Source organism: Rhinatrema bivittatum, chromosome 7 (genome assembly GCF_901001135.1).
Source record: "Rhinatrema bivittatum chromosome 7, aRhiBiv1.1, whole genome shotgun sequence".
Classification (NCBI taxonomy): Eukaryota; Metazoa; Chordata; class Amphibia; order Gymnophiona; family Rhinatrematidae; genus Rhinatrema; species Rhinatrema bivittatum.
This window is the reverse complement of record NC_042621.1, coordinates 310,191,433-310,217,596: the sequence shown is the minus strand read 5'-3', so window position 1 is coordinate 310,217,596 and position 26,164 is coordinate 310,191,433. Positions and strand designations below refer to the sequence as shown.

At 43.5% G+C, this 26,164-nt stretch overlaps 1 protein-coding gene across 1 annotated transcript in view; it reads right to left on the bottom strand.

Moving 5' to 3' along the window:
- Nucleotides 1-26,164, bottom strand: part of LOC115096252 (deleted in malignant brain tumors 1 protein-like) — a 397,025-nt gene that overhangs the window by 79,186 nt on the left and 291,675 nt on the right. Inside the window, exons 28-29 of the mRNA XM_029610760.1 lie at nt 10,672-10,815; nt 7,461-7,596 (exon numbers count right to left, since the gene is read on the bottom strand). Coding sequence (XP_029466620.1) covers nt 7,461-7,596; nt 10,672-10,815 — 280 coding nt within the window. The remainder of the gene's footprint in view (nt 1-7,460; nt 7,597-10,671; nt 10,816-26,164) is intronic.

Below are 26,164 nucleotides of genomic sequence, written 5' to 3'. Positions count from 1 at the left end.
GCAGACACCTTATCTCGATCCTTCATTTTGGAGGACATTCCTGATGAACCTCAGCATATCATCGACCCTAAGAAGGTGATTCTAGCTGCCACTCATGCTGTTCCTCCTGGCAAAACGATCGTACCTCGCAACTTGCGAAAGAAGTTGCTCAATTGGGCCCACGATTCCAAACTTTCTGGTCACCCTGAACAACGATGTACGTTGGCTAAACTGCAGAAGTACTACTGGTGGCCTACGATGAAAGAGGACGTCCAAGCTTACTTGGCCTCGTGTTCCACTTTTGCCAGACAGAAGTCTTCTTCCGGATGCCCGTAGGGCCTGCTTCAACCTTTGCCAGCATTGGATGAGCCCTGGACCCATATTGCAACAGACTTTATTGTGGATCTGCCACTTTCTGGAGCTAACACTACCATCTGGGTCACGGTGGACCGCTTTTTGAAGATGGCCCACTTTGTTCCTCTCTGCGACTTGCCTTCGGCCATGGAACTTGCTAAACTTTTCATCACCCACATCTTTCATCTCCATGGCATGCCCAAACACATTGTCTCTGATAGAGGAGTTCAGTTTACAGAAAAGTTTTGGCGAGCTTTGTGTCAAAGTTTAGACATCACGCTAGACTTCACATCTGCGTATCAACCTCAGTCAAATGGTCAAACTGAGAGAATGAATAGAACCTTCAAACAGTTTCTCCACTCTTACGTCAACTCAAGACAGAATGACTGGGCTGAACTGTTACCTTGGGCTGAATTTACCATAAATTCACATCCGGCGTCATCTACTAGATCTACACCTTTCGAAGTGGTCTATAACCTCTACCACCTTTACCACTTCCTATAACTGTGCCATCTCTGGCAGCTCAAGCTACTGCCGATGACATACAGCAGCTCTGGAAACAGACTAAAATGATGATCCACAAAGCAGGACTAAGAGTTAAAAAGGACTATGATGCTCATCACAAAGATGCTCCTGAGTTCCAGCCTGGTGATAAGGTCTGGTTATCTACTAAGCATTTGAGACTAAAATTACCTTCCGCTCGCTTTGCTCCTCGCTATGTCGGACCCTTTCCTTTCCTCTGACGTCTGGGATCTCTCACCTACAGTTTGAAACTACCTCCAGCTATGAAGCTTCATAATGATTTCCATGTGGATGGGCTGGACTGGACTGGATGGGCCATTTGGTCTTCTTCTGCCGTCATTTCTATGTTTCTATATGTTTCTATGTTTCATGTGTTGCTGCTGAAACCACTTGTGCTCAACAAATTCTCCACCAAGACACTGGTACTTGCTCCTATCGAAGCAGAAGACGACATCGAATATAAGGTAGATGCCATCCTTGATGTCAGGAGAAGAGGCAGAGTTTGGGAATACCTCCTGTCATGGGAGGGATACGGACCTGAAGAAAACTCTTGGGAGCCTTTAACAAATATCATGGACAAAGAGATGATTCGCCAATTTCATCGCCTGCATCCCCGAAAACCAAGACCAGGTAGGGGGTCTGGAGAGGGCCCTTTGAAAGGGGGTACTGTTGTGACCGTCAGTCTCAGGCGCCTTCGCCTGTTGTGCTTCACCTCTTTTGCTCCTCCCTCCTCAAGCCTTGGGAGACTGGCTACCTCCGCGTCTTCCTGCCGCTCCTCCTGGTTCCCCCGGGTCGGCATTGGCGACGGCGTTCCTCCATCTTTTCCTGAGGTCCTCCTAGGGTGCGCGCGTGCACGCCACCCATGCCTAAGTACGTGCAATGGTGCGAACCTCGGGGGCGTTCCCTATGATTGACATCACCAACTCTCTGTATAAAGTCTTCCTTCTATTGCTAACAATTTGAGTTAGCAAGGACTGATCTCTGCGCTACTCTGCCGCTTCCAGTTACTGCTGGAAGCTCTAATCTGCTGCCTCCGGGCTTTTCATGTTAACCTGGGTACTCGCTCCTCGAGGGCCCTCTGCTTCCTTTTTCAGGTACTGTTTGGGATATCGGGTACTCGCTCCTCAAGGGCTTATTCTTCCATATCTGGTGCCTTCCTCAGAGACTCTGACTACTCGCCTGGGACTTTCCAGTTTACAGCTCTACATCAGTGAATACAACTCTTCTAGTTTATCTCACCCACACTACAGCTCTGCGCTTACATCCGGGACCTGTCCTGCGCCACTGCGCTGTTCCTTCACCTACTGGGACGAGAGACCGGCGTCTCCGCCGGGAAGATGTGGACTGCCTTACTGATCCCTACTTCCATCACTGTCTGTTCCTCTGACCGGACCTACAAGCTGTATAATAAACATTACATCTCTGTGTCTGCGTGTATAGGGCTCAAGCCTAGTACTGCAGTTCCCCAGGGGGCTCCTCCCTGTGGGAGTGGCCACCGCCACAGTACCCAAGAATCCACCCAAATACCTCGAAACCCTAACACATCGCCGGGCTTTGTGCACGCCATGTGCATTTTCAAAGGGGCCTGGCCACGCGCATAACCCCTGTTACTCACCGAAGGGCCGGGCCGAGAGAAAGGGGCAGTCCGGGAGGCGTGGAGGGGTGGGGCTGGAGACAGCCGGTACAGCGGCCATTTGTTGCTGTGCCGGGGAATCACACACCGGATCCCTGATCTGGATAAATTCTAGCCAGATAAGGGGGGGGCATTCCTGGGGGGGAAGTAGCTGTTCCAGGGAGGAGCAGAGTTAGCCAGTTAAGTTAACCAACTAACTCTGGTCATAGGGCTGTCCTAAAGTTAGCCAGATATACTTTAAGATAGCCAGGTAGGTTTATCCAGCTAATGAGCCGAGCGCTCAGCGGCTGAATATGCACCTCAAAATAAAATTCATACATAATGTCATGAGATGATAAAAACATATAAAATAATTCCATAATTATGAATCAAAACATCATAAATTCCTAAATATTAAAATAAAATAAAACATAACATCATAAAAAGACATAAAACGAATAAATAAAAATAAGTAATACTGTTTTACTGCTATATTAATCCAGTCTAAGATCCCACATCCTTTAATTATCTTTTCTTACGTTTTCACTGCATTATAAACAATGAGAGTAAAGCATTTTCAAAAAATCATCACATGCCATGCAAAGCCCCTTGGGAAAATCAATTGATGAAAATCAGAAGATAAAGTTTTTAATTAAATTACGTGTTTGATTAAATAGAAAATCTTGGACTAGCTTCCTAATCTTTAAAAGAGAAGTCTCTTTCTTAACTTCAACAGGTAAGGTGTTCCAAAACCATGAACAACTGTTGATGTGACTCATCAAGTCTTATGTGTCTGAATATCTAATAGCAATTGAGAAGAAGCCCGTAATGGCCACGTGGGCTGGTATAATTTTTTTTTAACTCTTTATTTATTAGCTTTTCGTCATACAGAATAAAACATATAAAAGCAAAAAGAAACAGGCAACATATGTAAAACTACAAGGGATGCGGATGATAAATATTCCAGATCATACGATATTTGTACATTTGATCCTGTAAAGCATAGTGAAGCTGTTCAAGGTCCGCTACCTCCCTCACTTGGGTTTCCAATAAGAAATTTTAGGAACAACTTTCCAGAAAGTGGCTATGGTGAGTCTGGCAGCTAGCAATAATTGAGCAACCAATTTGCGATGTTTCATAGATACACCTGACTCAGCCCATCACCCCATTAAGGCCAAGGGGGGTGTGAGATGTAATGAGAGCCCCAAAGGTCAGCAATGGCTTGCATGACTCGAGAGCAAAACAGTCTCAAGCAGGGACAGGGCCACCATATATGCTTGTATGAATCAGTCTCCTCGCAACCTCACCAGCAAAGGGGACTTGCCTTGGGATTAAATTTAGCATAAAAAATAGGTGTGCGATATGTACAATGGAGCAGTTTAAACATTAGTTCATTACATCTCACACAAATAGAAGCACAATGGGGCTCTTGCCAGATATTCTTCCAGGCCTTAGTATCTAACGTGAGGCCTAAATCTCTGTTCCAATTCTCAATTAGAGAAGGGGAAGCATGTACACCATATTTACTCTTCAGAATGCCCTTATAGAATAAAGCAATACATTTTTCCTTGCCCCAGAGTCGCTTAGCATTGCCTCTACCCCATTAAGAGCACACGGAGGACGAGATAAATCAAAGTGACATTCCAGGGCGTCCCGCAACTGAAGAAAGGCTGCCTTTGACTCCCGACCTAGATCATACTCAGCTTCTAGGTCAGAGAACTCCATAAAATCATCTTCGTCCCATAAACCTGATCTCTCCAATTACGGAAGATAAGGGAGAAAGTGCAGGTACCTATCTTTGGATTTTCAAGTATGGGTGCAATAGGGGACAAAGTGTCCCCTTCCATATTTAAAAACTTTTGAATTTGACCCCAGACCTGCAAGAGTATGAGTAATAATAGGACTATTTCTACTAATTTTTCGCCTCAGTGGAGAGGCGGGGGCCAGAAAAGGAAGAGTAGCTAGATTGACTAGTTCAGCTTGATCTTTTTCCAGGCCCAGCCACACAGCCTCCCTGCCATGCAACCAGTGATACATGCCAACGAGGCGGGCCGCCCACTAATATAAACGCAAGATAGGCAGGGCCATGCCCCCTTGAGCTTTGGGAAGCCACAAAGTACTAAAGCGTAACCGAGGTTTACGTTGCTTCCAAATAAATTTAGCCATGGCCTTATGTAAATCAGTAAAAACATGGGCCGGCACATTACAAGGAAGATGCTGGAAAAGATATAGCACTTTCAGCAACAATGACATTTTAATGAGGTTTATGCGACCCGCCCAAGAGATAGTTAAATGATCCCAATCTAGCAAGTCTTGCTTGATGTGGGCCAGGACTGGACTGTAATTTTTATAGTATAACTCCCTCAAGTCCCTAGTGACCTGAAGGCCGAAATAAGTAAAGCCCTGCTCTACCCTGCGAAATTCCGACAAGCAAGCAAGCAGGGGAAACAGCATCAAGGGGTAACAGTTCAGATTTGTCATAATTCATTTTATAACCAGAGAGGTGACGAAAGTCAAAAAGAGTGGAGAGCAAAGCTGGTGCCGACACAATGGATTTAGTAAGGTATAGCAACACATTGTCAACATATAAAGAGATTTTGTGTGTGCGACCTCCCAACCGCATACCATGAATGAAAGCGTTGTGTCGGACGGCTTTAGCAAGTGGTTTGATGGCTAAATTAAACAAGAGTGGAGATAGTGAGCAACCCTGGTGGGGGCCCTTACCGATCGAAAAAAAGGAGGATAAATGACCATTTACAGAGCAAGAAACCTACATAGCAGCTACAGAACATCGATTAACATCAAGTGCTTAACTCTCAGGAATTTATTTTATTTTTAGTCTTGTATTTTAGCATATAATTTTTATTTGTGATTATTTTGATCTTAATAGTTATTATTTGACTTTAACTGTAACAGCTAATTTACTTATCCTTTCTCTTTTGTAGTCTTTTAGCTGTTCCTATTTTATAATTATTGTATTTTCAAATTGTAATTGAAAACCGTTGTGAAGGCATGTCTGATGTAACAGTATAGAAATGCTAATAAACTAAACTAAACTAAATTAATCAGCACCAGGCTTTAGGAGAATGATACATTGTCTGGACCCATGCCACGAAATGTGGAAGGATACCCACCTGGGCCAAGACTTCAAAGAGGACAGGCCAGGAAAGCCTATCGAAGGCTTTTTCTGCATCTAAGGATAGGACCACCCCTGGGATACCCCGCCGTACTGCTAGGTGAAAAATATTAAAAAGCCGTCTGCCCTTTGACGAAGCCCGTTTGATCTTCATGAATTTAGTTTGGAAGAACTTTTTCCAGGATAAATTGTAAGATTTTGGCCAGGATTTTAATGTCAAAGTTTAAAAGAGAAATGGGGCGATATGAACTGCATAGAGTTCTGTCCTTCCTGGGTTTAGGTAGGAGGACAATAGTAGCGTGGCTGGTATAATTTTAAGGCTGACTTAAAAGTTGGAGACACAAATCCATTGAGACTTTTAAAGATGTGGAGCAAAATCCTGAACTTAATTTTCCAATTCATTGGAAACCAGTGATATTGCACCAATATAGGCGAAATATGTTGACATAGAGGGGTCCCTGAGTCAATTCTTGCTGCAGAATTTTGGGCATATTGAAGGACTCGTAGGATAGTCTGCGGTAAGCCGAGAAATAGGTCTTCCACTATCATCCATAAAACCTTTACAGATGGTACAAAACGCCGCGGCGAGGCTACTCACCAACTCCAACAGAAGAGACCACATCACTCCTATTCTGCACTACCTCCACTGGCTTCCCATAAAAGCTAGAATAACCTTCAAGACATTATCAATGATCCACAAGGATATTATGGGAAGCGCCCACCTAAATCTTACCTCGCAACTCCGCCTTCACACATCAAAAAGACCTATCAGATATAATTACAAAGGTTCTCTACACACTCCCCCGATTAAGACCTCGCTAGCCAAACGAGCACTCTCCACAGCGGGGCCCACCCTTTGGAACTCACTACCGCCAGATCTTCGACTCGAAACTTGCCATCTAACATTCAAGAAAAACCTTAAAACTTGGCTCTTCCGGCAAGCCTTCCCGGAATTGCAGGATCACTTCGACAAAGGACAAAGAACAAAATAGCGCAATATAAAGTCCACCGCTAACTTAATACCCTTAGGAACATCAGGACCTTATTGCTTGTTTTAAAGTAACTCTACACATTCTCTGTTCAATACTATGTTTACTGTTGAATGTTTAATGTAACGACCTTATTGATTGTTAAATGTAACGCTACACGTTCTCCGTTCAATACTATGTTTATTGTTTAATATAACGCCCCCCGGCGACAGTTGTGTTAAATGGAAACCGACTTGATTTGATATATATATATCAAGAAAGTCGGTATATAAAAACCCTAAATAAATAAATAAAACATCACAGTAGTCCAATGGTAGTACAAATACAGAATGCACTATGGTTTTTAGGTTGTTTTCCTCAAGATAAGGGCGTACTCTATGTATCATGTGAAGTTTGTAGTAAGCATTATATACAAGCTGAATAATGTGAGAATGTAATGAGAGATTAATATCCATAATTATCCCCAGATTTTGGGCTCTGCTAACAATGGGAATCTATGTCCCATTGATGGAAACATTAGTAAGATTTTTCTCAATTAGAATCTTGCGAGATATAAAATTTTGGTCTTGCTCATATTTATGATAACTTGCTTTTCATTAACCATTGGTTAAGAGAAATTATGGTAGATTGTATGTTATCCAGTGCATTCATAACAGAATCCTTGACTGGAAGAACTGGATACTCTGGGGCCTCTTCATCTTGACATAGCTTAGAGCCTCAACATGTCTTAATCTGGCTCTACTCGGTGACACCACCGGGATTCATGCACTAAGGAAGCATGGCATGGTATGCGTCCTGAAGCATGTTTAGACAGAATTTCACAAGAGACCTACTGGGGCCAGATACAGTACAAGAAAGGAATACTTACTGAAAGTAGGAGAAGATGACACGAATTGTCTTGTTCTCCTCCCTGTCTATATGCCAGCTGCAGTCCGTGTTGGAGGACAGCTCTAGTTGTAGAGGTTTATAAGACTCCTGGAGGCTGCCTCCACACTCAGAGAGATCTAACCTCAACAAGAAAAAGAGAAAGATATTCAGCACAACCAGAAACATGACTTAGCCCATCTGTGTCTGTCTGTCTCACAGAGTTATATGTGCAGGTATGTTCCTTGCTGACACAGAGCTGAATGTGTCTGTGTGTCCCTTGCTGACACAGAGCTGAATGTGTCTGTGTGTCCCTTGCTGACACAGAGCTGAATGTGTCTGTGTGTCCCTTCAGACACAGAGCTGAATGTGTCTGTGTGTCCCTTCAGACACAGAGCTGAATGTGTCTGTGTGTCCCTTGCTGACACAGAGCTGAATGTGTCTGTGTGTCCCTTGCTGACACAGAGCTGAATGTGTCTGTGGGTCCCTTCAGACACAGAGCTGAATGTGTCTGTGTGTCCCTTGCTGACACAGAGCTGAATGTGTCTGTGTGTCCCTTCAGACACAGAGCTGAATGTGTCTGTGTGTCCCTTGCTGACACAGAGCTGAATGTGTCTGTGTGTCCCTTGCTGACACAGAGCTGAATGTGTCTGTGTGTCCCTTCAGACACAGAGCTGAATGTGTCTGTGTGTCCCTTGCTGACACAGAGCTGAATGTGTCTGTGTGTCCCTTGCTGACACAGAGCTGAATGTGTCTGTGTGTCCCTCCCTCACGCAGGTCTGGGAGCGTCTGCATGTCCCTCCTCGACACAGCAGTGGGTGTATTTGTTGGGGATATGCAGGAGAAAATAATTTGTTTTCGATTCATTTTGGAAAGGGGTTTTTCCCACAAATTTTGGTTCATTGATTGTTTGATTCATTTTCATTTGTGAGAAAAAAATAAAACAATTGGAAAAAAAAAGAATGGCCAAAAAATGAAATGTCTCCTGCCTGCCCGAAAAAAGGCCAGGGACAGGATCCTCCCCCCGGTCCCCACTTAACTAGTCCAGTGGGGATCCACTGGCTTCGGTCTAAGCCCACGCTGAAGCCTCGGCATTGAGTAGGCAGAGGGCGCAGTAGGTCACCACGACCTCGGCCTAACCTGTGGGCCAGGTCCCAATACCGGGGCCTTGGCCCAGACTCTGATCCGATGCTGCGCCCTGACCAGGAGACCAGGCTCCGATGCCGACCTGTAGGCCAGGGCCCAGGGTCAGGCCCAGTCCTCGGAGCCTCTTCTTTGTCCTCTTCATTCTTGGTCACTTGCAAGCCAAATAACACCATCCGCTGGTGTCCTACCAGAGATAATTAACTACAGCGCATTCACCCCAGTGCACAGCGCCATTTTGATGTATAGCAATGTGTACGGCAATGCCTTACATTAAAATGGCGCCATGCACTGGGGTGAATGCATCAAAGTTAATTAACTCCGTCATGACTCCAGGGGACGGTGCAAGTGCCAAAGAAAGAACAGGATGAAGAAGAGGCTCCAAGGCCTGGGTCTGACCCTGGGCCAAGGCTCAGGCATTGGGACCTGGCTTCCTGGCTGAGGGCCCAGCATCGGGACCAAGCCCAGGCCTCTGGGTCGGGTCACGATGTCGGGTCGCAACATTGGGCCTGGGTCCCGGCCGCCAGGTCAGGTCATGGTGTCGGGACCCGACCTCTGGGTCGGGTCGTGCTGTTGGGACCCTGTCTTCATTGGATACCCAAAGAAAATGGTAAGTTTATTTTTTTTTTTGTTTAATTTTTGGGGGTTTCGCCAAGGCCCCAGCATCGTGCTCAGTCCTGGGCTGGGGCCCCTGCTTTGAGCCTTGGCGTATGCCCTAGGTGAGGCCCCGGCTTCTGGCCTAGACCTAGGCCTGAAGTTTTAGTTTAAAACAAAACGAACAAATAAGATTCATTCGGGGGGCCTCCAATTCTTTTCGGGCCCCCCGAATGAAACAAATTAGCCTTATTCATCACATTTTGCAGTTTTGTTTTAAACAAATGCACATCTGTAGCGTCTGCATGTGCCCCCCTGGCGCATCTCTGGGGGCCTCTGGGTGACCCTCCCTCATACAGCTTTTGTGGACCAAAAATTGTTTTTCATTTTATTTCTTTTTGTTTTTTGAAAATTGGCTTTTTTTTGTGTGTTTGATGTTGGCTTCAGGTTCTTTGGTTTAATTGAACCAGAAAGGGCCCTCAATTCCCCTCTTCCAGCCTCTAAAAACCCAAAGTGCTGCCAAAATAAAAAAATGACCCCCCCCCCCCCCTTAGGAATTGATCTTCCCCCATCCGAGGGGTTGCAAGCACAAGGAGGAGTCAAAAGGTGGCAGGAACGATCCCTGGTTCTGCTGCCCCAGGGTCCCATTTTAAAGAATGCATTGGTCAACTCCGAGGCTGGGCTGTAACTTGGGAGGGGGATTAATTTTGTGATGCTATAGTCCCCCTCCCCTTTCTAAAAAAATAGAGAAAAATAAAGTTCAGTGGCAAAATGAGAAAAAGCAAATGTTTGGGTTCATTTTCTATAAACTGGCGCGAGATGTTTTGTTGCATTTTTCATTTTGTTAGAAGACGACGAATGCCCATTCCCATGCACATGCGTGTCCTGTCCTCTGACAGTCCTGGATGTGCCTCCCCTGCTGCAGCAAGATTTAGGGACACTCTCAGAGAGTCACCCGACAGGATCCCATTGCATGCAGGAATTTGTAGTTGTACTTTTCTCAGGGACAGAAATCAGGAAATCAAAACCACAAGTCCCTGCTTGCACTGGGAGCAACCCAAGCCTGGAAGGGCTTCTCTTCCCTACAGCCTCTGGTAATGAGGACTTCTGGATTCTCCCTTCCTGCACTCACATCCACTGCTTCTTCTTGCACACACTTCCCAGAAGTAAGAACATTCATTTTTTTAGTGACCTCCCAATCTGTGGGATTTCCCTGGCTCAGATCAGGCAATTCCTGTGGGGACAATCTCTCGGCCTCCCTGGGACCCCCTGACCAGAGGCTTTTCTCCCGGAGGTTACAGGGTCTTCCTCCGATCATGAATGTCCCTGACATCAGCTGATATTCTGGGGTCTCTGGGAGCAAGGGCTTTCCTACAGTGCATAAAGTGAGGTTTGAATCTTTATTTCATCCAAACCTGGGAAAAACAGAATCAGTAACGGAAAAGGAAGATTGAACAGAAAAGAATTCCCTTCCATACCTTGAAGGCCTCCTCGGGTCTCTCCCGCCAGAGAGAGTGCTGTGGAAGCCAGCAGAGCCACGAGCCACCCTGCAGCTCTCATGGTGAGGCTTTTAGTGTAGACAGAGTCTGACCTTCTGCCTTTATACTGGCAGCGTGGGTCTCCTGCCGAGCCCAGCAACCTTGATGAATTTTAAACGAATGGCTCAGATACTGCTGAGAAAAGGAGCAGATGCTGCCCCTACCCGGTCCCATTCAGCCATATCTGATAGGAATCCCCGCTGCATTTAATTCATAGCCCTGATCTGTCTAGGACATTCTCTAGGGATTGGTCAAGAGCTTTATTAGAAATCCAAGCCCCATCGGAAGGTTCAAATAATTAAAGACTACGACTCAGGCCAGATATCTCCGGACTCAAATCTCCATAATCGCCTGCCCGGGAACTCTGTGATCTGGTTTGCTTGCACTTAGTATGAATTTTTTAATATGTTTAATAATTCTAATGTGCAAGGAGCAGAAGGCTGTCATCATATGTTCATATCCCTAGAAGGCATGAAAGGCAGTCTCTTTAGTACGCACATCTCTGTAAGGCATGGAAGACAATCTCTTACAGCTGTACAGCTCTCAGCTGCAGTGCCTAAGCAGTCAGTTAAACCTTTTCCTTTTACTAACTTCAAATTCCAGAAAACTCAGTTCTTGAATCCCAAGTTGAACAATTCAAGCTCACTGTGGATGTCAGGGTATCAAGGATAGCCGCGTGCATTTCAGTTGTTAAGTTTCGGAAAGCTCAGTAGTCAGAGGAGAGACAATTGCAACTGTGATAGGAGCTGTAGCTATTAGTGAACAGTAGTGGGATAGGAATAAATAGGTGAATCATTGATGCTCATGTATGTTCATTGTGGAAGCCCTGTGTCTAGGGATCGTCCAGGACAGGTTTGGGAACCACTGTCTAGAATGTTTATTTCAAATGCTGTGAGTTGATGCAGTGGTCTCTGCTGTAACCATTTTATGTATTTTAAGTTTGTTGTTTTTGTGTCGTTTACTTTTATGCACGAGATCAGCATAGAGGAAGTGCTATCGGTAAGATATTTGTATAGTGCAGAGGCCGGCACCCAAGAAGGAGCAGCAGATCGGGTTTCTCCTTCTGCTCCTGATAGAGAAACTGCCTGTGTGTGTGTATGTGTGAATGGGAGCCTGGCTGGGGGGGGGGGGGGGGGAGTATTGGTGTGAATGGGAGCCTGCCGTATTGTGGGTTGGGGATATGAATGGGAGGCTGCTTGGAGAGGGAGGTGTGAATGAGAGCTTGGGAGCCTGCCTGGGGGCGGGGAGGGGTGTGTGTGTGTGTGTATGAGAGATAACATGTGGAAGTGGAGAAGCTGTGTGTGTGTGTGCGAGGGAGAGAGTATTGTGGGTGTGAGAGCCTGTGTGTAAGAGAGAGAAAGGGCATATGTATTTAAAAGAGAGAGCATTTAGGAGTGAGACCCTATGTATGTGAGGAAGTATATGAGTGTGGGGAAGCATATTTTTCTTGATTTCATTCAAGAAAAAACTGAAAACATGGCTATTTAGCCTAGCATTTTCTTGAGGGCTTACAGTCACCCCCTCTACAACCATTTTTTGCTCTTTGTTATTAATCCACCTTTAAACACATTCTACCTCTCTGATCCACTGTTCCCTTCCCCTGCTCCTCCCCCGCACCCACCCCCTACCTCCTCCCTCAGCTCTCTCTCAATTGAGGCAATTCTCCGCCTGTTCTCATTCAAAGTCGACGGTTTTGCATTATCCTTGTATAATAGTTTATTTTAACACCATGTTACAAAAAGTTTTTTACATATTCCTCGTTCTATGTAATGCTCTCAAGCATTTTAAGTTGTTCTATGTTCAATGTTCTTTGTTCCATGTAATGCTCTTAGGCAAATTCTAATGTTTTACTGTAAACCGGTTTGATTTGCATCCAATGTAAGAAGATCGGTATATAAAAAACAAACAAATAAATAAATAAATAAATATGTGTGTTGAAGTGGTGGCCTGCTTGTGAGAGTAAGACCCTATGTTTGTGTGAGCCTGCATGTGATAGAGATTATATAAGAGCCTGTGTGTTTGTGTGGGAATGTGAACCTGTGTGTGAGACAGAATGTAAGAGTGGGAGCTTGTGTGTGTCTGTGAGGGGAATGGGTGCCTGCATGTGAAAGACAGCATGTGAGAGTGAAAGCCTGTGTGTGTGTGTGTGTGTGGGGGGGGGGGGGGGGGACGGGACGGGACTGAGAACCTTCATGTGAGCATGAGAGCCTGCATGTGAGAGAGAGCATATGAGAGTGGTAGCCTGAGTGAGAGAGAGTATGTGGGAGTGGGAGCCTGGGTGTATGTGAGAGAGAGAATGCAAGAGAAGCAAGCTACTCCCACACTTATTTGTTTACCCAGACAGATGAAAATAGGCTGCACGCCTATATGAGTTTATGAGTTTATGTTCTGATCTCCCTTTGTGAAAAATGGCTATTACCTGCTCCTACCTGCTATTAATTAATAGATAATAACCACCGCTATTACTAGCAACGGTAACATGGAAAAGACTTAGTTTTTGGGTACTTGCCAGGTTCTTATGGCCTGGATTGGCCACTGTTGGAAACAGGATGCTGGGCTTGATGGACCCTTGTTCTGACCCAGTATCGCATGTTCTTATGATGCACTCACTGTGGATAGAATGTAGAGTGAGTCTGGTTGAATGAGCTCATAGAATTGGTGCAGGAGGCCCTGATGAAAACCAACCTCGGCAAGTTATTGTTAAATATTTCAATTATACAGACAGAGCAAGAATTCTCAATGCCTGTCGCAAGGCGAAAGAGCTTCGTTATGAGGGCGGTAAACGTTTGGTATTTTCCCCGATTTTCAGCAAAAGTTCTTGCGGCCTGGAAGGACTTCACGCCATATCGTTTCCTGCTTTTCTGCAAAGGTATAAAATTTTCACTGCAATTTTCTGCTCGCCTCAAAGTATTTCAGAATGGGGAAGCTCGTTTACTGGCCACAGGAGTGGAAGCCAAAGCCTTTGTGGATCAGCTTGGCTGAGATATGTCACCTCTTCATTGCTGGGTGGGCCCAGCCTTCAGCGTTTCACTCTTGCAAAGGCAGAGTATGTTTTTTCATATGAGGAACTATGGCTATCTCCTACTGAACAGGGAGTTCATAAAGAGTTATTTTTGACCCAGCATTTTTCCAAGCCGCTACAGGTCTCTTTGCACATTTGCCTTTTATTTTCTCATTCAATTTCCAGATTGAGGCATGTGGACCTGCAATGTGCAAAGGAAGTTGCTTTGTCATTGGCTAGGAATGGTAAAACTATGTCTCTCGCTCGCTTTGTTCCTCACCAACTCTGTTGAATGCCGCTGGTCCCAGGAGTCTTCATGAGATGAACAGGAACAGTGCTCAGTGTTGGGAGCAGAATCCACCTCAACATCGGAGTTCACCGAAATCTGCTCATCTTCAGGAGATGGGACGGTTTTTGTTTCTGGTTGGGTGTGGTATTATGAATTGTTAAGCGCTAAATACGCTTAAGGCGCTTCTCCACGGACTCAAGGATACCATACCAGAATTTGTAGAAACAAATATTAATTTGTTTTTGAGTATCCTTAAGCAATACAGGTACCCTTGGGAGGTACAGATGGCATTACTTCTGTCTCTCTTTGTGCATCAGTGAGATTGTCTTTTTATAGATGAAACAGGCAATCTCAAGTAAGTAAAATTGCATGAACCTAAGGGATTGTCATGTACACAGTTTCTCATGTTAAAAAAAGATTAATTAGACCTATGTTACCCTGATCCCCCTCCCAAATTGGGGCCCACTTGCCTGATGTTCAGATCAGTCTTCCATCAGTCCTGTCATTTTCTTCACCCTCAGGGAGATCTCCAAGACTCTGTTTTCACCGGTGCCACTGTAGTTGAAATGTTAGCCTATGAGATTCTGACCTTTTCCTTCTGCTCATTGTGACCCTATGACCCTCCATCACACATTTTAGACAGCTCTAGCTGCTATCCAGATGTCTCCTGGAATTTCTCCAAATCTATTTATTTATTTAGAGATTTTTCTATCCCAACATTCGTGGGGTAACATCATATCGGTTTCCAGAAAACATCAAAAGTAGCAACAGTGCTTTACAAGGAATATAGAGTAATGGTAACTGGTAACGATAATGAAACATGTAACAAAAGGAAGATAACAATATTGAAAATTATAATACAAGAGCAAAAGGGGCAGGGAAGGGGGAAGAGGGGTGGGGTGGAAATGGGAGGAGTAAGGGAGGCAGAAGGGGGAAGGACTAGGGGGGGGGGAGGAGGGAGGCGAACGGGCGATAAAATAAGGAAAGGGAAGTGGATACAGGTAGGTGAGGAGGAAATGTGGGAAAAAGGAATAGAGGAAGATTTACATTAAATATGTCAAAAATAGGTATAAAACAGTTTATGAATAGGGTCTCGAAGGCGGAGGAAATATCAAGCATGGCAAGTATGTAGGAATGGCCTTTATCCAACCCCGTGAGGAGAGAATATGTAAGCGAATATATCAGGAGGGTTTCAGTTCTAAAGTGCTTCCGGAAGCCGAATTGAGAGGGGAAAAGTATGTTATGTTTTTCTTGGAAGTCTGTAAGCTGCATGTTTACTACTTTTTCCAGGATTTTTGTGAGAAAAGGTAGGTTGGAGATAGGACGATAGTTAGTTAGGTCAGCAGGGTCGAGTTTAGTTTTTTTAAGGATGGGTTTGATAATTGCTTGTTTAAGGATAGTGGGGACTTCGCTGAGTGTTAAGGAGAGATTGATGATGTTGGCAAGTGGTAGTGCTATAGTATTGGGGATGGTCAGGAGGGCTTTGGTGGGAATGGTATCAGTCGGGTGTGAGACGGGTTTGATTTTCTTTAAAATGGATACAATTTCAGTGCAGGCAATGGTCTCAAAGGTGTTGAGGGAAGCGCTGGGGTTGTGAGGGAGGGTTTTGGTGGGGTGGTGGGTAGTGGGGAAGTATGTCATAATCTTAGATATTTTGTCATGAAAGAATTGCGCCAGGTCATCGCATTTTCATCGGGTATGGGCTGGGGGAAATTTTGGTCAAGTCAGAGACATAGGTAAAGAGGGCATTGGTATTGAGTTGTAAGTTGTGGATTCTCTTTGCGTGGAAGTCTCGCTTGGTTATGAGGATTTTCTCATGATAGTTATGTAAGGAGGATTTGTATTTGGTGAGTTGTGTGGGTGAAGGGTCTTTACGCCAGGTCTTTTCTAGGTTTCTAAGATTGCATTTCAACATTTTTAATTCAGGGGTGTACCAGGGTTTTTTTTGAGGTGCTAGTGGGGTTGATTTTTTTTTATGGTAGCAGACATAAGTTGTTGGTGATATTGCTGGTAAGTGAGTTCCATGAAGTGATAGCAGAGTTGGTATCCGACAGGCCAAGTTTATGTAGGTCATTGGTGAGGGCCACAATGAGATCATTTTTGGAGCAGGATTTGCGGAAGTGGATGGTATTAGATGATGAATGAGTTGGGGGGGGGGGGGGGGGCTAAGGTTTTTATTGAGAAATCTGTGCAGATGAGGTAGTTATTGGACCAGGGTATTGGGGTATAGATGGGAATGTCAGGTAAGATGGAGTTGTTAGTGAATATGAGGTCCAGGGTGTGACCTGCTTTGTGCATTGGGTTAGTTAGGATTTGCTTGAAGCCCATTGCATTAAGGGATGAAAGGATAGTTTCGCATGTAGGGGAGAGTGGTAGTGAGTCAACATTTATTTATTTATTTATTTATTGTTTTTGTTATACCGAGTTTCATGATAGGCATCACATCAACCCGGTTTACAAATAACAAGGAGTGTAAAGCATAACGTAACGTAAAAAACAATATTTTCAATAAGAACCTTGAACTTTAAATACAGTGAATCAGAAAAAGGGAGAGGGAAAGTTACAAAAAACAAGGAAAATAAACTTGGGATGGAAGGGGAGAAATTGAACAGCACAATATTTACATTTCAGCCTATTGATACATTAGAATAGCAAGTGAAAAAATAAGACTATGAAACGGTACATAGGTAATCAAATGAATAAATATGACAGTTGTGAATGGTAATAGTATGATAAATATTCAGCAGGAATTAGTGAGAGAGGGTTTGAGGTTGGTTGATTCGTGTTTACATTCCATTATTGCATACGAGTTAGTGCTAGTGAGAGGAGGTTTTATTCAAGGCTTGGAAATGCTTTTTTGAAAAGCCAAGTTTTTAGTCTTTTCCTAAATGTTAAAGAGCATGGCTCTTGTCTCAAATCAGGTGGGATCGAGTTCCAGAGAGCTGGACCTGCTGATGAGAAGGCTCTGAGACTCAAGGATTTATGTTGGTAGGTTTTGGCCTTTGGAATTTGGAGTGACTCTTTGTAGTGTTCCCTGATAGGCCTGGCGGAGGTGAATTTTTTAAGTGGTATTTGTAGGTCAAGTTGCGTGTGTTGGTTGATAGTTTTGTATATGATGTTAATGGTTTTGTACATGATTCTATAGTGGATCGGAAGCCAATGGAGGTTTTTGAGAATAGGTGAAATGTGGTCAATTTTCCTGGAATTTGTAAGGACTCTGGCTGCAGAGTTCTGAACCATTTGTAAAGGTTTGGTGTAAGAAGCTGGGAGGCCTAATAGTAATGAGTTGCAATAATCTAGTTTGGAAAAGATTATTGCTTGCAAGATTGTTCTGAAGTCCTGAGTGTGAAACAGCGGTTTTATTCTTTTCAGGATATGTAATTTGTAGAAGCAATTTTTGGTGGTTTGGTTAATGAATGTTTTGAGGTTGAGACGATTGTCTAGGATGGCTCCTAAGTCTCTTACGTGGGTTGTTTGAAGGAGTGTGGGTGATTTAGGAAGTGTGTTATTGTTTTCCGGTGATATGAGCAGGAATTCTGTTTTCGAAGCATTGAGTACAAGGTTTAACATGGATGTTAAAGTCTCCCAGAATGATAGCGGGAATGTCAAAGTTGATGTTTTGAGTAATAAATTCAATAATGGGGAATGAGTTTTTGTCCAGCAGATCGGGTAGAGTATAGACTAGGCAGATCTGGAGTTGTGGGATTTAAAGAGACCAATTTTGAATCTGGGAGTGGTATGGACAGAGTGGAGTGTTAGTTTCAGGTCTTTTTTTGCTGCGAGAAGGAGTCCTCCGCCCGTTTTTTGGGTCTAGGAACAGAGAAGACATCATAGATGTGATTAGGGAGTTGGTTAAGCAAAACTATGTCTGTGTCCTTAAGCCAGGTCTCAGTGATTGCGCAAATATTGGGTTTTTCATCTAGGAGAATGTCGTGGAGAATGTGGGTTTTTGACAATTGATTGGGAGTTGAAGAGTAGGAGAGTAAAGGCTGTGAGGCCAATGAATTGAGTGAGAGGAGTGAGCATGATTGGTAGCAGATGTCTGGATTGGTATGTGGGGTGAATGAATGAGCGATAGGTTTGTAGTGGTGGTGTCTGAGAATGGGAATTGGGTGTCCGAACATGTTATGATTGGTGTGGGGATGTGTAGGAATTGTGAAGCAGAGGATGGTTAAGGGGTGTGGGAGAATGCAGCGGGGTGTGGGGCAGGTGCGTGGAGGGAGGGAGAAATAGAGAGGGGGGAGAGATATAAAGCAAATTGCGGTGACACTAAGGAACGACACTAAGGGACGCCCGGAGCCAAAGTCGCAGCCTTACTTAAAAAACTGCAGGTATGATGCCCACGAGTGATGTCACCAGGGGGGACCATCTGAGGAAGATAGGAGGTGTGGCCTCGTGCTGATCACTGGCGCTGCGTTGTGGCCTGCTCCAGACCCAAATTAGGGTCAATAGGGCATTTAAGGTTCACATGGCCAGAACTGAAGCAGGCCAAGGCAGCAGAGGATTCTGGGTCAATCATATTCTCCATGTTGGTCTCAGACTCAGGCACACATATCAGAATGTTGATGTGACTGTGTGTGAATGGGATTGTATGTTGTTGAATAGATCCTTGGTCTCTTTTCAAAGGTGGCCTTGTCAACTTGTATTTGACCCTTGATATCTTTGGTTGGTAAGCGGTGGGGCTTAGGCTGGAGAGCCCTTCCCTATTATTTGTATTTTTCCAGGTTTCTGAAGATCTTTAGATGGCACTATGGGTGATATTCTTCTCAGTTCCTTAAATGTGGATGGGTTACATTCTCCCATTAAAAGAAAGAAAATGGGGAGATCCAAGATGGCGTCTTACTGAGAGGACATGGCGTTTGGAGCTCCGTAGTGCTTGCAAGAAATTACCTCCATTTTTACCTTTTGGGAATAGGCAGAAATGCCACACACCAAGTGAAAAGCTCGGGTCAAAGAGGCTTCCTCGAGTGTCTCTAGCCCGACACTGCAGCAAACAACTATAGCGGAGTTTTATCCCCCGGCAGCAACTCCAGTGAGGCCCACGTTAGCGACATCCGGAGAGCAAACGCTGTCGCATGCGGCTGAAATAACTTTAAGCCCTGGAGCCCCGCTGACACCTCCCCCCCCGACATGGACACAGGCTGCGAACACTGAATCGCCTCTACAACGGAATGCGCTGGATGGGGCGAGTTCACCCGAGGGGTCTATCGCAGGGGAGAACTTAACTTTGGCTATGGAGGGAGGACGATTGGCGTCAACCCCGGTGGGGGGAGGGGAACCCTCCGAAAGCTTTGGAGCCGTAGGAGGAGAGAGAATGGCCTTGGAAAATTCCACAGAATTGCCTAGAGCTGAGGAAAATATAAATGTTGTCATACAAGCAATCTCTTTTCCGGAACTGAAACCGCTAGAAAAACCTGAGAATATTACCATGGAATCGTTATGGCTAGCCATAGCCACACTTCAAAACTCTTTAATGACAATATCAGGTCCTATGAAAAATATGCAAGAAATTTGTGGTAACTTGAAAGCGTCAGTGGAGAAACAAGAGAAGAAAACGACTCAAATGGAGGAGAAAATAAATAAAATTGAAACTGTTCAAGATACGCTGATAAAAACTGATATTGTTATGAATAGGAGGTTAGAGATAATTGAAAACGGCTTGAGAGATACTAATATTAGAGTATTGAATTTTCCTAAATGCAATTCGATATCTCCAAAGGAACAATTCAAAAGTTATTTGAGAGATGTTCTTAAAATCACTTTGGAAGAACAACCTAAAATAATTTAAACATATTTTGTGTCCGACCTCAAGGAAACATCTGAGAACCAAATGCAATCTGGTGAAAATGTATTACTAAATATTACTGAATTTCTAGAAACCACACAACAACACCAATTAGAAGGAAGAGGAACTTTATTGGTAAAATTTTCAACACCAATGGACAGAGAAAATATCATGAAGAAGTTCTTACAAAATCGATCTGTCTTGTATCTAAACCAGAAGGTTTGGATATACCCGGACGTTTCCAAGGAAACACAAAGAAAGAGAAAAAAATTCTTGACATTGTTACCTGCAGCTAGAAGTCACGGAGCCCAGATAATTCAGAGGTTCCCATGCAAATGTGTTATGAAAGTGTCTGGAAATAGATATGTTTTCTATGAGCCAGATCAGCTCGGCAATTTCTTACAATCACATCAGTGGACATTAGATCCAGGCTGAATCAGCGAATTAATATAACTGCCTTACTCTCAGTTTTCTTTTTCTTATTATGTGTTTGTTAAATTGCTCTAAAGTGGAATGGATCTCCCCCTTGTTGTATAAAAGTGCCATAAGCAAGTAGTAATATTATACTTTAGTTTTCCATCTCTATACTAATATTTCCTTTAAATTTTTATTTGATGGTACTATTAGAGATTTGGATAAATGTAAAAAGATACCTTAAATAATGGAAATACTATGCTTATTTGCTGAACATGTAATAATGTTTTGAGTTATTGAAATTGCAAAATTAAAAAAAAAAAAAAAAAAAAGAAAGAAAATACAGAACTTTGGGGATGCAAAACCAATATTGCATTACTCCAAGAAACCCATTTGGAAGGCGCTGAACATCTTAAGCTTAAGAGGTAATGGGTGGGGTGTTGCTATTTTTCTTCTTTTACTAATAGGCAACAGGGGGGTCACCTTTCTTATTCACAAGTCTCTTTCATTTAACCTTCACAAACAGATTACAGACCCAGAAAGTCAATTTATTATTATTGCTGGATCACTAGCTGGAAGGAATATACTTGTTGCAAATGTTTATATTCCTAATGTTTATAGCCACAAATCTTTTGCTGCTTTAGTCACTGTATTATTGTCTTTTCCTGCCTATATCATTTTCATGGGTGGTGATTTCAATATTGTCAGTGATCCCACAATAGATTGTCAACCAGGAAAAACCCCTAAGAAAAATCAGGACACTATTGGCATTGGGTTTTTGTGTCAAGAGCTACATTTACTGGACACATGGCAGATGTTTCACTTGGAGGAGAAGGGGTTCTTGGTTTTACTCCCATCCTCACAATAGGTACTCTCAACTAGACCATATACTTTGTACCAAGTCTGTATTTGACAAACTTCAGTCTTGTGATATAAGTGAGGTACCTTTTTTGGACCACTCTTTGGTTACTGCCAAATTTCTCTTTACAGAAAGGGGGGAGGGGCCTTCCTCCCTCTTGGAAAATGTCTGCTTTATTGTACCATGACAAGGATTTTGCCCCTTTTTTAAGGGAAAAATGGAAGAAATACAAAGAGTTCAATGATTTTGAAGGAACTGACCCTGTCATTTTTTGGAATGCATCGAAAGCTGTGTTATGTGCTCATATAATAGCTTATCAAGTTCGGAAAAAACGTTAAGAATGCAGCCCGAATGGTTAGAGCTTTCTAGGGAGCTGTTACGCCTTAAGGCTGCTCATATAAAATCTATGTCACCTCAACTGAAGCAACAGATTTCTATAATACATGGTGAGCTGAATGCTTTGCTAGATGCCAAGGCAAAATTTAATCTTTTTTTTGTTACAAATTATTCCAGTGGGGAAATAAGTCTGGCTGGCTTCTTGTTAATTTGATACACAACACCCTTTTTATCTCATATAAAACATCAAGGGCACAGTTGTACAACTACGCCTGAAACATTGGAGGCATTCAGATCTTACTATGAGCAGCTTTACGTGAGCACCAATCCATCGTTTGTGGATCTGGAGCAATTGTTTCAGAGCACTGATTTTCCTATATTGTCCCAAGAGGACAAGCTGGGGCTTGATGCACTCATCCCCAAGAGAGAGATATGGAGGGTTATTTACTCCTGAAGCTAGGGAAAGCACCAGGTCTGGATGTCTTTGGGGGTGAATTCTACAAGATTTTGGGAGATGACATTCTTGAGCCTCTTCAACATATGTTCACAGCCTCGCAGGCTGCGAGGCACTTTGAGATGGGTCATAATATGTCTACGGTTATTGGGGAAAGGATCAGGCATACCCCAATCAAATAGACCCATAGCATTGCTTAATCAGGATATTAAAATCTATGCAGTGATTTTGGCTTCCCGAGTCAGTAGGATTATTCATTCCCTGGTTTCTCCAGATCAAACCGGGTTTATTTTTGGTAGAGTATCATCCAGTAACCTATTGAAAGCATTGTTGGCCATACAATCTGGTAGAATGAAAAAAAAACTGATGGGTTGTTAGTTAGCCTAGATGCCGAGAAGGCTTTCAATTGGGTTGAGTGGGCTTTTATTTGGTGGGTTTTAAAAAATGTATTTTGGAGATGAATTTATAAGCCATGTTCAGGTGCTTTATGAGCAGCCCATGGCTCAGATTTTGTTGAAGGGGGAGCTTTCTTTCCCCCCTCCATTTGCAATGGGATACCAGACAGGGCTGCCGTCTTTCCCCCATTATTGTACATCTTAACCTTGGAACCTTTGGCACTAAAACTTAGAGCATTGGCTGTATTCTAATATATAACCATCAGGAGAAAATAAGTTCAGCTTAGTTTGTTCGCTGATGATATGTTGTTATTCTTGAGCAATCCTGTTGCCTGTCTCTCACCCATCATTGCTTCATTTGGTTTCTTCTCTGGATTGAGAATTAATTATCACAAATTTGAAGCTTTTCCCTTGTATCCTGGTTTAGTATGAAGATGGGAGGGACATTTTCCATTACAGTGGAATGTACATGCTTTAAAATATTTGGGGATTTGGTTTACTCATTCAGTCATGAATTTATATAAATTGAATATTATTGCTCTTCGTGCTAAGGTGAGACTTCTTCTTGAACATTGGTCTGCATTTCTCTTGTCTGTTATGGGACTCTGTGCTGTAATAAAGATGATGATTCTCCCTAAGATATTGTACCCCCTGCAGATGCTCCTGATTTGGCTGTGAGGTAAAGAAGTAAGAGACTTCAAGGCTATGATGTCCTCTTTTATCTGGAAAAACAAACGTGCTAAGATCAGTGTGACTACTTAACTAACGTTAAGGAAAGGAGTGGCTTAGGGATCCCAAACTTACGGCTTTACAATGTTGCTTGCCTATTATACTATATTCATGATTGGGCTGCTCTACAAAGGAGGTTTGATGGAGAGAATCTAAGGAATGGCCTTATGGGAATCTGAACTTACTGCATTACTCTTGGAGGTCAGTGAGTCAGCTCCACCTCCTCTGCATTCTGGGTTAGAGCATGGAGATGGTGGAGGGAACGCACAGGTAGGGAGCTCTTCCTCTCTCCATTCATACCTTTTGTTGCAACAAGGATTTTGCACAAGGATTGGAGGGCTTGGTGTTTCATTCCTGGGAAATGAAAGTTTTTTTTTGTCTAGGGCAATTGATTGATATTGAGACAAACTCTTTGTATTCCTTTCAGCAATTACAGGAGCAATGGGCCATTTCACGATCACATTTCTATGCCTATTTACAGCTCAGGCATTTTGTTATACAACTTTTTGAGGGGTGTTCCCCAGGATAGCTTTTACTGATGCAACGGAATCCTTTTTTGAAACGGTCCCACAGTTCAATATGATTAGAATTTGGATGATGTCCCTCAAAAAGCAAATTCCATGGTCGCATCTGTGTAAACTTGTTATGCAATGAGCAGGTGACACTGGCTTTTTGTTGGAAGATGATTTACTTCAAGCTTGTTCTGGTGTTTATGAGCTTATTCATCCAGCTAATCTCAGGGAAATACAATTTAAATTATTACATAGGGTGAACCTTGCCAGAGACAGGGTGCCCGTAGGAAGCTTTGGGACTCCAATCTCTGTTTAAAGTGCGACAGTGATGTTGGGACACAGTGTCATATGTTCTTTGAGTGTACCAGATTGCAACCTTTTTGGGGTGATTTCCGGCTGCTGATAGAAGCTGCTTTAGAGCAGGTCATTCCATGGGATGGAAAAATATTTTATTTGCATCTATTTCCGAGACATCTCTCTCTCCCTCAGGGTGGGAAGCGATTTCTGTCCGTATCCCTTGCTAAAAAAGTAATTTTATCCAATTGGCATAATGCGAATCCACCTTCTTTTCAGTATTGGAAGGAGATGCTGCATTATTCTGCTTTGGAATAATTGCGACAGCATGGTTTGAGAAGTCGAAAATCATTATTATTTCTATGAGGTTATTTTAGATTATGGGAAAAGGCTACTACTTTGTTATAATTCCATATGCTCTCTTCATGTTTTAGGAGATAGTCACTGCTACTGCTCTTTTCTAGATTATGTTATGGGATGGTGTGACTGAATGTATATATGAATGCTATGTTTGACTGGGGGGATATACAGTGGGAATAATTGTGAGGCATGATCTGTTTCAAGGTTTTTTTCCCCAGTGTTTACTGTTCAGGATGTGATTATGTCTTACTCAATAAACAATTTATTTAAAAGAAATGTAAGAAAAGCACACCCCTGGGCCCTCCCAGAATTAGACTGCTAGTAAAATTTAAGTGGCTAAATGTAATTTCTCAGACCAGGAATGTTTCAACGGCTTTGATCTAGCCAGCTAGATCCCTTTGAACATTTACCTTAGACTGGGCAATCTTTTAGCACATATAAGCTCTTCTTTGAAAATTGCATAATACCTGGCTATTCTTTAACAGAACAGATCTGAAGATTTCGAGGAGGTGAAAGAGTGTGAGAAGGCAATGCCCAGAGCTGGAGGAGTACCTGGCATGGGTGGGGACACCTGATAAGGGAAGATATGAAGGACGTGAGCAGCCTTGGACCACCTAAGCACCCCACTCCCCCCATAAAGAGTGAGAAGAACAGCACTTGATGTCCCTAAGTTGTGAATCTTAAATACAGAAGGAACAGGAGCAGGAGCAGTGCTTGCCCTCAGAAGCCGTGAGGCCAATTCTGGAAATGAGGCACTGGGCTTTTCCCCCATAGACACAAAATAGGAAAAGCCTCCTCCTATATTTGTCCCTTTTCATATATTTTCATTTCGTTCACTCAGGGACAACCCTGGCCAGTGCAGTGCATAGCAGTTTGAAATCAGTGCATAATATAACCTAAAACCAATGGAAAAAATGAAAATAAAAAGTAAAAAACAAATGCCTACCTATGACTGCTGCTACTTATAGCCACTGTTTCACCTTTTTCTGCAAGACCAAGTAATTTGACTCAGTCCTTAACCCCCTTGCCACTAATTTCAAAGTGAGGACCTAACACTGAAAAAATCCTTTTCCTGCTTTTTGTTTCTGTTGGAGCTGAATGATTTACTAATGCCTGGGTTATAAATGAGATATTGGCACACCCGCATATTATACAAGATTAAGCTAGCAGAGATGCCTGCAGAGAGGTTTGTCTCAGCCGCAGGATGGCCACACATAGGCTGGTGTTGGGCTCACAGGAAAGAAGGATTATAAACAGAGTAATCCTTTTGAAAATTGTGTTGTGGATTTCAAATACTTTTGTGGGTTGAAACCTGTGGCCATTCACGTTCCTGGGTGTGTTTTATGCCAGTAATGATTAAATCCCCTGGGCTGCTCTCTAGCAGCACAATTTGTTTGTTATGAACTGGCTTTTCCACCCTGGAAAGCTTTTAATAAGAAACACAATACATTCGACACAGCTGTGTTATAGAGCGATAATGAACAGACGTGGGCTTCCAAGCTGTTCTGCACTAGAGGGGCTTTTGGGAAGACCCCCCATCCCACTGCCAATTTTTTAAGCTGACCTTAGATCATCAATTGCAGAGGTAAAACATTTGCAGGTGCAGCCAGACCCGTTCCTTGGTGAAGAAACCCCCATTGTGACCCCAAAAACAGAGCCTTCCCCGCAGCAGGGCCATTCTCCGTGAGCCCCCACCCTGGGGTGGAGCTGCCAGAACTGCTTCCTCTTTTACTGCAGGCACTGGACAGCCGGAAGCTTTCCCTCATCCCCTTATTTTCATATTTGTTAATTCAGATTGTAAGAGTTTGTGTGCCAGCAATGTTCCTCTAATGGGAGAAGTTAGCCTGAACTCTCAAAGTGAATTTCTACCAAGTGCATTAAACCTGCTTTGACACAGATACAGAGTTACCCTCGCTCGGGAGCAGCTGTGATTTTTTACATGCAAAGTCTGCGTGTAAATCACATCCCTGCCCCATCGCCGACCCCTGGAAACGCCTCGTGGTGC